At 38.2% G+C, this 11886-nt stretch overlaps 1 protein-coding gene across 1 annotated transcript; it reads left to right on the plus strand.

Moving 5' to 3' along the window:
* The first annotated feature begins 6504 nt into the window (after positions 1-6504).
* FBXO5 (F-box protein 5) lies at positions 6505-11678 on the plus strand. The gene is made up of 4 exons (XM_015822005.1): positions 6505-7165; positions 7804-7894; positions 9265-9450; positions 10865-11678. Exons 1-4 carry the CDS (start codon positions 6528-6530, stop codon positions 11114-11116), a joined length of 1167 nt encoding a protein of 388 aa, XP_015677491.1. The 5' UTR covers positions 6505-6527; the 3' UTR covers positions 11117-11678.
* Positions 11679-11886: the final 208 nt, after the last annotated feature.

Here is an 11886-nt window from a genome sequence, read left to right on the forward strand (position 1 = left end):
TCAAATAACCAGGCCCATGCCATATAGGGCTTTATAGGTGATAAGTAGCACTTTGAATTGCATCCAGAAGCATACTGGCAGCTGGTGCAACAAAAGGAAGTGGGCATGGCAAGGGTAAAAGCATGCTGAAACTAAATGGCTAAGCTGGCATGTTTTCTAATTTGTTTTTGAAGGATTTTTATGTGTATATTAAATTTATATGCTGCCCAACTTCCGGTGACTCTGAGTGGCATGAAAGCATACTGCTGTTGTAAAAAAGCATTAATGCTTCAGGTAGAAACTGTTAAATACATTTATTTAATTTATACAATCTCAATGAGTAACTGTCGACTATAATTCCGTTGAACAGAATTAAAATAGAATAAAAACAATAGTGAACATTATAAAAATTAAAAATGCAGGCAGCCAGTGACCCAAATCACTAATACAACCAAGAAGCCATATTCTAAAAACTGAGTTATTATACCTTCCATACTTGAATAGACAATGGTGAGAAATTGGAAAACTGAAAATATGCTGGTTTTCAAGTGCTCACTCAGAGTTAACATAAGTGTTCATGTATTTAGTTTTATTTTTAGCCAACCCATTCTAAATGGCTCTGAGCAAATAACAGTCAGAAACACCAGCAAGCTCCAAATCTATCTTTCAAAAATAGTAAACTAAATATAGTTATCAAAATTGTACAAAAAATGAACACAAACCTTGTCTGCCAAATTAACATTTTCAAACACAGCATACCCACTTGTGCTTGGTGGAAAAAACCAGGTCTTTAAAATAACCAGGTCTTGACATAATTGTGTCATTTGCAATGTTGCATCAGTACATAAATGACGGATATAAAGTGATGGATATAAATGAATTATGCAGACTAGTTTGGGTACATCAGACATAGTTCAAACTTTACTTTTGTCCACTTTCAAATTTAGTCTATGACATCCGAAGTCCTTTAAATAGGGACTGATAAGTCAACATTTCTCAATATAAGAAAATGTAATTTCTATGTAAAAGCTAAAATGAATATTTTTCTTTATTCTATTGTATTTTTAGTTTTGCAAGGTGTTTGGGATTTTCCAAATAAAATTAGCATTTCTTGATGTTCTAAAGCTGCACTCAGTCAGCCTGATTGAAATTATTTCCTTTAATTAAGGATTTAATCTTTGCTAACAATTATAGGTGGGGTTCCTTATCTTACATAGAATAGATTTTGTCAGCATCGTATCAAAGATGGGAGAATCTAGGACATTGATCTAGCGGCTTTCTTTTCTTTTACCTTTTAAAAATCTGTTCCTGAATAACAGCAACATTTTTCCAAATTCTTGAGGAAAAAAAGAATTCCCGAATTCCTTTTCCATTTTAGAGGAAAGCTTTCTAAAATGCTCTCTGAGTTTATTTGTTTGTTTGTTTGCAGAGGTTTCCTTACCCCAAACTAGGTAACATCATCAGAGGAGTTTGCTGTTTTCCTTTTCCATTTAGGTAATCATATAAACTTGTAAAAGGCATGTCAAAGCAATTATCTGTGTTAAGAAGATGCGTCTCTGTGTAAATAATGAGGAATTTATTTATATTTTATAACAACTTTGATTTGAAATAAATTTTATTGAGAGTTGTCTTTAAGAATCAGATTTTTCTAAATATTAATACATAGAAAAATTTCCTTGACTATGCAACCTTCATTCAAAGACAAATTCAGGTTCTCACCCATGCTTCTATATATTGTCTTATTTTGTCTCCTGTTTTTTTTACAAAAAATAAACATGGCAATGTAGTTGTAAAAGATGAAAACACTCCTTTTCCCAGCAATTCTCTCCCATTCGATATTTATCTGTAGAACTAAACCACCAAAACTAAAGGGAATTGTATCCCTTTACATATGCATTAGTTTTCAGTTTAAAAATTGAAGTAACACGAATATGAAAAGTAGCCGCATCCCAGGACTGAAAAGGTCCCCAAATTTCTTACGTAAGACATATAATAGGGAATATATGGTTTTATTCTAAACAGTCTAAAAGCATGTAACAGAAAGACAGGTAAATGATACAAAAGTAAAAGTTCAGATTTTAATTCTTAATATTTGGTAATGAGAATGGGCTGTCCAAGAAAGAAATCTGATTATTATATACACATAGATTTTAAACACAATACAGAGTTTGATACAATACAAAGACTTAAATAGATGTCCCGGTTCCGGAACTTATCCTGGAAGGATAAGTTAGTGCAGAATACCATACTTCAGTGTTTCTCAACCTTGACAACTAAGTAAAACTACCAGAATTTCCCATCCAGTATTCTGCCACAATTGATGGTTTCAGAAGTTGCTTAAAGAATTCCAAATGTTATCCCTCTTCCAGATTCAATAACTGAAGCCATTTGGATAAATATCTCTGAAGGGCACCTATCCTTGATCATGCTCCTTGCATGCTACTTTTAATAGTAGTGTTATCTTTATAGATAAAAGAATGGAATAGATGTATTATTTAGGTTTTTAAAAACATAAAAGAATAATTTCTTGTACGAGATAGTTATGTACACCTTCTGGAGAAGATTCACTTTGATGGTATGAAAATAAGTTTGATTATAAGCCCCTTTTCCTTCCACCTAAACCTCTTGATTTTATATTTGTTTTATTGGGAAAGTGTAAATGCTGTGTTGTCATCTGAAATATATGGCTTTAATTCATCTGATTCTAGTGTTTAATGATAATATGCCAGGTCATCTCTAAAGAGATTTTAGTGAAAAACTGAAGTTTATAGTAAACTTTACTAAATGTGATAGGATTTTTTCCCCCCTAAATAACAGATGTAGTCTATACAGACTTTTTAAATAAACAGCCTTGGATTTTAAAATATATATATAAACAAAGGGAACAAAATACAGCAGTACTAGCCGAAATCCTATTCTGAAGCTTTTTACATGTGGAAGGGCAAGCTAATCTTTCCATTTCTGACAAATATCTTTACTTTGACGGATGTAAATAATTGGGGGAAATAAGTGCATCATTCCAAAGTCACATAGAGCCTACATAATTTAATGAGAAAAGTATGGTTCCCCAAATAACAGGCAAGGCTCAAGCAGTAAGGTAAGGCAAGGTCATTCCGGGGGAAATTGGGGAGGGGGGGGAAGATCGAGGAACTTTTAATCGGTCCCATGCAGCATAACTAATAATAAGAGATCAATGCAGTGTTTATGGATGGCCATACCTTGCCTACTTATGCACTGAAATAAAAAGCATCATTAATTTTCTTGGATGTTTAGCGTAAGAGATATAGGACGGGGTCCTCGAATATTATTTCATTTCATTTTTCATTTTCATTTTATTAAATTTATACCCCGCCCTTCTCCCGGAGGACTCAGGGCGGCTTACAGCCAGTTTATAGGGAATAATTTCCAAATCAGGCGCTATTCGGAATAGGCAACAGCTCCATCTTATCCAATAAAAAAGCGCCAACTTCCATCCAAGTTGAGTTACTTTAGAAAACGTGCTACAAGCATCGCGGCGGCCCGAATAAACGAGTTTCCCTCACGACCGTAAACCCTGCAGTAAAAGGAGCGGAACGGAAGCGAGATGGAATCGGCGCCCTAATCCGGCTACTGGGTCTCTCTCCTCTTCGCGCCCTGTTAGCTACACATCCTGTCCCCGCGCTCGTGGCCTCAGCGGGCAGGAACCCGGGGGATGGGCACGAGACGTCCAAAGGGCCACGTCCAATAGAACGTCCCGAACAAGAGAGAGCGCGAGCGTTGCCGCGCTCCTGGACAGGCCCCACAGCATCTCCCGCGCTCTGGCACGACTAACCCGTCCATCCCCCCGCCCGCCCGCCCGCAAGAGACGGCAGGAGCGCGCGCTAGCCGGCCTCTTTTTCTCCACCCTTCCCTGCGCGCGCGCGCGCTCTCACTCTTTAAATCCCTTGGCTGGGGCTGAGGGCTGGCGGGCAGAATGGGAGGGGGGAGGGAAGAGTCCCTTCAACGGCAAGGCACACCTCGCGAGCAGGCATTGGCCGCCGCCACTCGCTTCTTATCGATTGGCTGCCGGCTTGGTAGAGCTCCTCCTCATTGGCTCTTGGTTTTGGATACCAGATTTAAACCTTTTAAAAGTGCCCGGAAAAGGGATTCCACCCAGAGCAGAGGGAGGCTGGTCAGTAACACCCAGAGACTGACTTTGAAAAAGAAAGCGCGAAAGGAGGCAGCGCTTACCAGCTAGAAAACCAGCCACTTCAGGTACCGGGGCTTGGTGGAGACTGTTTTGCGGGAGAACCGTGGTCCTCTTCATGATGCGGCCCTAAGCTGATTGCTGATAAACCGAGGCTCCGATCCCCAGGACATTCGAATGAATGGGCTGAGGCATAAGGGGTATTCAATTCTGGGGGAGGGGGGAGGAAAGGCGCGAATGCGGGACTGCAACGGTGCAAAGCCCCCCTCCCCCCAAGGATTGAGAAACTGACGTCGGCAGAAAATCCCGCCAGCGGAAAAAAGCCCATCGGTTTCTTCCCGCGTCGTGGCCGGGATGCCTGTAGGAAAACCTGCATCGCTCCCCAGCATGTCCTTAGTCTACTGTACGGGTAGAAGATTCTGGGGGCGATCATTTCTCCCACACAATCTTCAATTGGCTACTTTTCCAAAAATGCAGTCTTGGAAAACGTGTCCCTTTGTGAGGGGGGGGGGACGGTTCCCTCTTTCTCTCCCCAAATCTTGGAGGCCGCCTCGCGTAGTTAGCGCGCCCGGCGGACTCCATTTCTAAAGAGCGCGGGCGGGTTCAGAGCTCCCTCGCTTTTTGCTGGAGCGCGCCAGTAAGCCAGATTGGATGGCAAGGGCAGTTGCGTGGCTTCTGCGGCCACTGAGCTCCCGACCTTGATTTAGCACTAAAGAAATGAAAAAATGTGCATTTAAATAAAAAAAACCTGAAAAAGAAATTAGCACAGGCAGAACTCCCGCGCTCCCGTTTGTCCTCTGCCTTTTAAAGGGATCCTTTCTGTCAAGCTGGCAGCTTTAAATTTTGGGAGAAAGAGATGAGCTGGAGTAATCCCACCAGGCCAAGTAAAAAGAGAAGGTTGGTGTGGCCTCTTTCAAGAGGCCACACCATATATATATAAATTTCTGCCTATTTGTGAGCCCCCCCCCTATATATATATGTCCTTCTTGGTTCCCTTACCAATAATCTCTTAATAATAAAATAATATCTTTGAAACTACCTTTATGTTTCCCCAGTTTTCTTTTAACTCCTTGAACTTATAAAAACCTGGGTATTCTTCTCATCCACATTGATTAATAAGGCATGATACCTTTTTCACCCAAAGCACATGTCTTTAAACAGCTCTTGCCATGCAGCAGTTGTGCAATTCAGGCTTCATCTGGACCTGTTTCTTGTTGTAAGAACTGCACATTGGCGTTTTCAAAAATGGTTCTCAAACTGACAGACTTCATTGTCTCAAATATATGAAGACAGTATAATTAGGTTAGAACTGCATTACACTATTCACAAATAATACCTGCAATTGATCCTTTTTCAAATTCACTATTCTGGATAGTGCTTGAGTGGTAATAATATCCTAAATGTGTAGAACCTATTAAATACTTCTGGAATGGCGTCCATTAGCAGATTGGGGTAAGGTCATTTTTTCCTCCCTCCACTCATCCTTTATGTAACCTCCAAATCTACACAACACTGGGAACAGAAGGGAGAAAAAATATGTGAATGGGAGTTATTCATGCCTAGTTGGAGTCTGCCTAATCAAACTATATGGAAAAAGCTATCTACTACTTCTAAATTACATTGCTAGCTTCCTACTTACTTACGAGTATTTGGGGGTAAAAGAAAGTTTCTATTAACCTTTACTCAAACAGAATTTACTGCACAAGAACATCTGGAAAAGGTTAGACAAAGCTAGTGCCATGTGTTCTGATTAAAAAAGTAGATCAAAGACTATTAATTCAATCTTGCCCATACAGGAAAACCACTGTTACAGAGTTTGAAAAATAGCTGGCCAAATTCTGAGTCCTTAAGTAGATGTGATTTGCTAACACCTTGACAATGCAGGAAAACCACTGCTACAGAATGGCCAGAAAAACTCACAATCCTTAAGTAGATATGATTTATTAACTACTTAATAGGTTATTGTATACCAACAATGTGTGTCTTACAGTAGGTTCTTCTAATCCAGTTTGTGATAAACATGCCATATTTACTGCCATCTTTAATTCTGTTGAATCAGTCTGTATGGAAATCTTGCTGAGTTGCATATATGCAGAATAAAACAGTATTATTTTCTTTTGTCTGAAGTCAGATGCCCTGCCACTTGTATTTTGTAAATGTTTTAACCCTTTCTATAGAATACCACATTTCCACAGGGCTTTTAGAACTATGTACAATTGCCAACAAAATAATCAGGAATTATCAAAACAAAGGCAAGAATTTGTTGATTTTGGGTTTTTTTAATCTGTGCTTTCAACCATTCTCTAGTTTAATATAATGATTTGGACTAACATATATTTCTTAATTTCAGGGAACATTTGAAAAGCTGCCCTAACCACTGAAAATGAAACGTGATTTTAATTATAGCCATGTTTACTATGGATCTTCACTATTAAAACTAACTGGAACAGAAGCAACATCAGAAGAGCCTTGCCCTGAGAGTTACAATGAAAATTGCAAAGGCTGTACCAAAGAAAAGCTCTTCTATGGTGACCTGCATCATGGAAGTTCCAAGAGTTTCAATCTCAAAAGTGGAGAAAAGTTTACGCACAATAAAGAAAACCAACAAGTTTGGAGACATATTGAGAGTGCCAGTGGAATTGACAATGAAAACGAAGACAGTGGATACTCCTCTTTATTGGGTATTCAGCACAAACCCAATGATAATGATGACAGTGTGCTATTAGCAGGGAATATCAGCAATATACCAAATCATAGTTTCAGTCCAAGAAAGAATTTACTACCAGTCCTCCATTTTGAAGAACTTGTCTGCTCAACTTTGAAAAAAACTAGCAAACGGAATCCAAAGTCGTGGGCTCTTGTCTTAGATAAAATAGCTTCAAGGAAAATGGAATTTGTGAATCTGATTGGCAAAAAAATGGGATTAGATAAGCTAGATGTTCTTGGAGAATTATTTCATGGGAAATTCAGACATCTGTTAGCAAACATCTTAATACATCTTAATGATACAGACTTGATAAAGTAAGTTCACAATTTTGTGTTTTCACTTGGCAAAATAAATATAGGTTAAGTTATAGTGTACTAAATTTAAAGACTTTCTTAAAGCCCATGATATGTTTTCCTGGGCAAAATGCTACTTTTCATCATGTGAAAATATTTCACCGGGAGAATGAAGCTATATTCAAAAATGTGTTTCATAAATGGAACCAGATTTGCATATACCTTACAGCATCGGCTGTATGCTCATGTAAAAAATAATTATGTAAGCATTTTTTCTAGTTTAGAATTAGTGCTGAAAAAATACTGAAGAAAATGCTGACCTTTGCTAATATACTAGGATGTGCTTTAGATGTAACTCACAAAGTCATTGTTGGGACAAAAGAAAATTTATTCCTAAAGGTTAAGCAATGAAACATTTTCTACATTTTTAATGAAATGGAGACCATTTCAGAAAAGGATAGGCATTTTCCAGTGTCTACATTGCTCTAGTCTAGTTGATACTTTTTATACTTTTAGGGAGGCAAGTCCACTGAAAACAATAAACAGGACTTTAAAAAAAGTTTATATTTGTATTATATGTGTATTGAAAGTTTCTATGGTTTCTGTTAAGTAATAAGACTGCTCTCTGATTTTAACCATGGGTTTTCTTTCCACAACAGCGTGGCCAAAGTTAGCATTACGTGGAAGAAAATTCTTCTTAGTGACAAGTGGGCTTTCCAGATGTATAACAAAGCACTAAAACTCAGTTTGGTAAGTCTAGTGTTTTTCTATCTTTATCACAACCCCTGGATGTAGGGGTTTAAAATTTCAGTTTCTGTTTGTAAACAGTAAAGTGGTTCAAATAATATAAAGAACAGTATGTCACGTAACAGGTGGTCCCAAACTGAGTAGTTTGAGGTCGAGTGATTGGCTTTGGGTAAAAAGGTAAAAATAAACCACTTTAAATTCTGTAAAATAGGTTAATTTTATGACAAACAGAAAACAGACTTCTCCAGAGGGAATCAACGATTTGGACTAGGGGATAGTTGGGGAACTCATCAAATTTGCGGATGACACCAAGCTGGCAGGAATGGCCAACACTCCAGAAGACAGGCTTAAGATAAGGAGGACCTGGACAGACTTGAACACTGGGCACTATCTAACAAAATGAAATTCAATGGTGAAAAAAGTAAGGTTCTACATTTAGGCAAGAAAAACCAAATGTACAGGTATAGTATAGGGGGTACCTTACTCAATAGTAGTAACTGTGAGAGGGATCTCTGAGTCCTAGTGGACAATCATTTAAATATGAGCCAGCAATGTGCTGAGCTGCCAAAAAAGCCAACACAGTGCTGGCCTGCATTAACAGAGGGATAGAATCAAGATCACGTGAAGTGTTAATACCACTTTACAATGCCTTGGTAATGCCACACTTGGAATACTGCATCCAGTTTTGGTCACCACGATGTAAAAAAGATGCTGAGACTCTAGAAAGGGTACAGAGAAGAGCAACAAAGATGATTAGGGGACTGGAGGCAAAAACATATAAGGAACGGTTGCTGGAACTGGGTATGTCTAGTTTAACGAAGAAAAGGACGAGCGGGGACATGATAGCAGTGTTCCAATATCTCAGGGGTTGCCACAAAGAAGAGGGAGTCAAGCTATTTTCCAAAGCGCCTGAAGGCAGGACAAGAAGCAACGGATGAAAACTAATCAAGGAGAGAAGCAACCTAGAACTAAGGAGAAACTTCCTGACAGTTAGAACAATTAACCAGTGGAACAACCTGCCTCCAGAAGCGGTGAATGCTCCAACACTGGAAGCTTTTAAGAAGAGACTGGACAGCCATTTGTCCGAAATGGTGTAGGGTTTCCTGCCTGAGCAGGGGGTTGGACTCGATGACCTCCAAGGTCCCTTCCAACTTTATTATTATTATTATTATAAATTGGGGATTGTAAGGAAAAAAATACCATTTGTGAAAGGCTTATTTTTACTGTACGGTATATGAAGAGATGAAAATGTACAAGTATAGTAATGTATGTACAGTTATGTACAAGTATAGTAATGAATTATTGTATTTTCAGACAGAAGCAAATCATTGTTTAATGATTTATTGTTTAATCAAAATTTCTTTTCTCCACAGAATAGCAACACAGTAACTGCCAAACAGTCTGATACAAGGGAGTATGCTCTCCATCGTGAACCATTAACATATATTCAGAAAGTAGCACCTACACAAATTAACTTTTCTAAAAAAACATCCCGAATGAAAGCAAACACCCAGAGTAATCAGAGCTCTTCTTTCAGCCGCCATTCACAATTTTCTGAGGTAATCTACAAATGCTTTAATCTTGATTTAATATACTGAATGTAAAGTAAACCACTTATTAAGATTCTCAGATTGAGCTGCAGACTCTTTTGGAGCACAAGCAAACTCAAAGGCAGGAGAAAAATTTGCCTCTGGACAAGCTTGTAGCAAGGAGTTTATCACAAAGTTTGCGAACCTTTGATATCCACTGATTAACATGTAATTAAAAGTGATGAACTTAGTTTGAATGATTCAATCAAATCATTAGCAACATGGGCAAGAAGTTGCACCAATTCTTAATATTAATGTTTTTCATCGTTTGTAAATTGCCCAGAGTCAATGGGAGTCGAGCAGCATATACATTTAATAAATAATAATTTACATTTTACAATGGTAATTTATTGATACAATACTACATTTTTAGGGACTACCATAGCTACCAAATAAGACTAATAAAAAATCATTTCCCAATCAGTAGCAATAGCATTTAGACTTATATCCCCCCCTCCCCCCGTAGTGCTTTACAGCAGAGGTCCCCAACCTTTTGGGCACCAGGGACCGGTTACGTGGAGAGAGGTTTTTCCATGGACCAGACAGGGCGTGTTTTTTTGTGCTGCCTGCATCCTGCAGATGGGGCTTTGCTTGTTTGTGTGGACCGGTTGCTGGCATGCCGGGGGTTGGGGACCCCTGCTTTACAGCACTCTCTGGGCGGTTTACAATGTAGAAGCATTATTGCATACTGCCACCAACAATCTGGGTCCTCATTTTACCGACCTCGGAAGGATGGAAGGCTGAGTCAATCAAGCTCTGTCAGGGTTGAACTCAGAATGTGGGCAGAGTTTTGCCTGCAATACTGCATTTTTAATTACTACACCTCCAGGGCTCAATTGGGTATTTACCATTGCAATATTTACAGCCAAATTTCATATGCCTGACAACAGAAGCTTTCAGTTTGAAACCGATTATGCTCTGGTCAGTTTGAAGCAGCAGTGCCAGCTGGCTAGAGACTTCTAATCATTTAATTTAAGATCACAGAACTGAGTTTATTAGCTTGGAGTTAGGGCTTTTTAAGAAAGTGCTGTGCTACAGAGAAAAGCAATTCAGGAAGCTATAGCCCGTTTAGGCAATCTGTCTTGTGATGGGGGAAAAATAAATCGGGCACGAGGCATTGTACAAGAGAACCTCATCTGGATGAAATGGCAACAACCAGTGATCTTTACAGCATCTCTTTTTCTCAGTCACATGTTTGTTAGGAATCATTTTACCTATTGAGGAAGTCACAAACAGATTGATCACTAAACAAGGAAAGAATATATTGTGAGCCTATCTCTTAGAATGTTCCTAAACGTGTTCCATATGGTTATTCTAGGAAAGTGGTTTAAAAAAAAACCACCTTCAAAATACATGCTGGATTATGTTTTTGTTTTTGTTTTAGGTTGCAAAAACTTTGAAAAATACTGAAAGTCTGAAAGTTTGCCATCGCTGTGGTTCCCCTGCAAAATACGATTCCCATCTGCAAAGGGCAACGTGTGTCCGAGAAAGCTGTGGTTTTGACTTTTGCACAAAGTGCTTGTGCAGCTACCATACTGCCAAGGATTGCATCATTGGAAAACCTGTAAAAACGTCTTTCAGACTAGGACCTCTTCCTTGTAGCAAAAAAAGCAAACAGAATTTACGGAGACTATAATTTCCCTGATTCAAATTCTAGCTAGAGTATCATATTTTGCTTGTAGGTTCAAAAGAGGAGTGAATGTGAAAGTTGTGGTTGTCTAATTTAAAAAAATGCAGTGATTTTTTAAAAATCAATTTTAAAGTTTTTGTTCTTTCAGATGTCTTCCTCTCCCCTTTTTAGAAGGATGTTCAGCCAAATTTTTAAACTACTTCTAGGTTTACATGGGAATTGTACATGGCAACCTTGACTTAACAAGTACAATAACTGGATTTTTATTAAGTTGGGGGCAGTAAAGGTAGCATTTGTTTTTAAAAATTGCTTGTTTTATGGCCTCTAACTTCATGCCTTATAAAAAGCCTTCCAGGGGTTTTACAATATAATCTATAATAAGCAAATCATATTTAATGTATTTGCAATGCCAAATTTTTATTAAAACTGAATTTCATCTGAACAAAACATTAAACATGTAAATAGGATTAGTTTTTATAACCACATGTGTCTTGATAGCTGCTGAAACATAGTGTTGTCCTGACCCATTTCATCTTCATTACTGGGTAAAGATGCCTAGAAATGTATATATTTGTAAATACTTAAATATTTGTCTGTCTACATGAAAAATAAAAATTATCTTTATAAATAAAACCATCTCTGCTATTTGAATGTTACAGGTTTTAAAGATTAATGATACTTCCATGTTGTCCCACTAATCAATACAATGCTCACTAGGTTGCCCATTGACATATCTACATTGTACATGACTTCATGCATTTGCTTAGCATGAAGTG

The sequence above is a fragment of the Protobothrops mucrosquamatus genome, unplaced genomic scaffold (assembly GCF_001527695.2).
Source record: "Protobothrops mucrosquamatus isolate PMUCROS unplaced genomic scaffold, P.Mucros_1.0 scaffold_168, whole genome shotgun sequence".
NCBI classification, from domain to species: Eukaryota; Metazoa; Chordata; class Lepidosauria; order Squamata; family Viperidae; genus Protobothrops; species Protobothrops mucrosquamatus.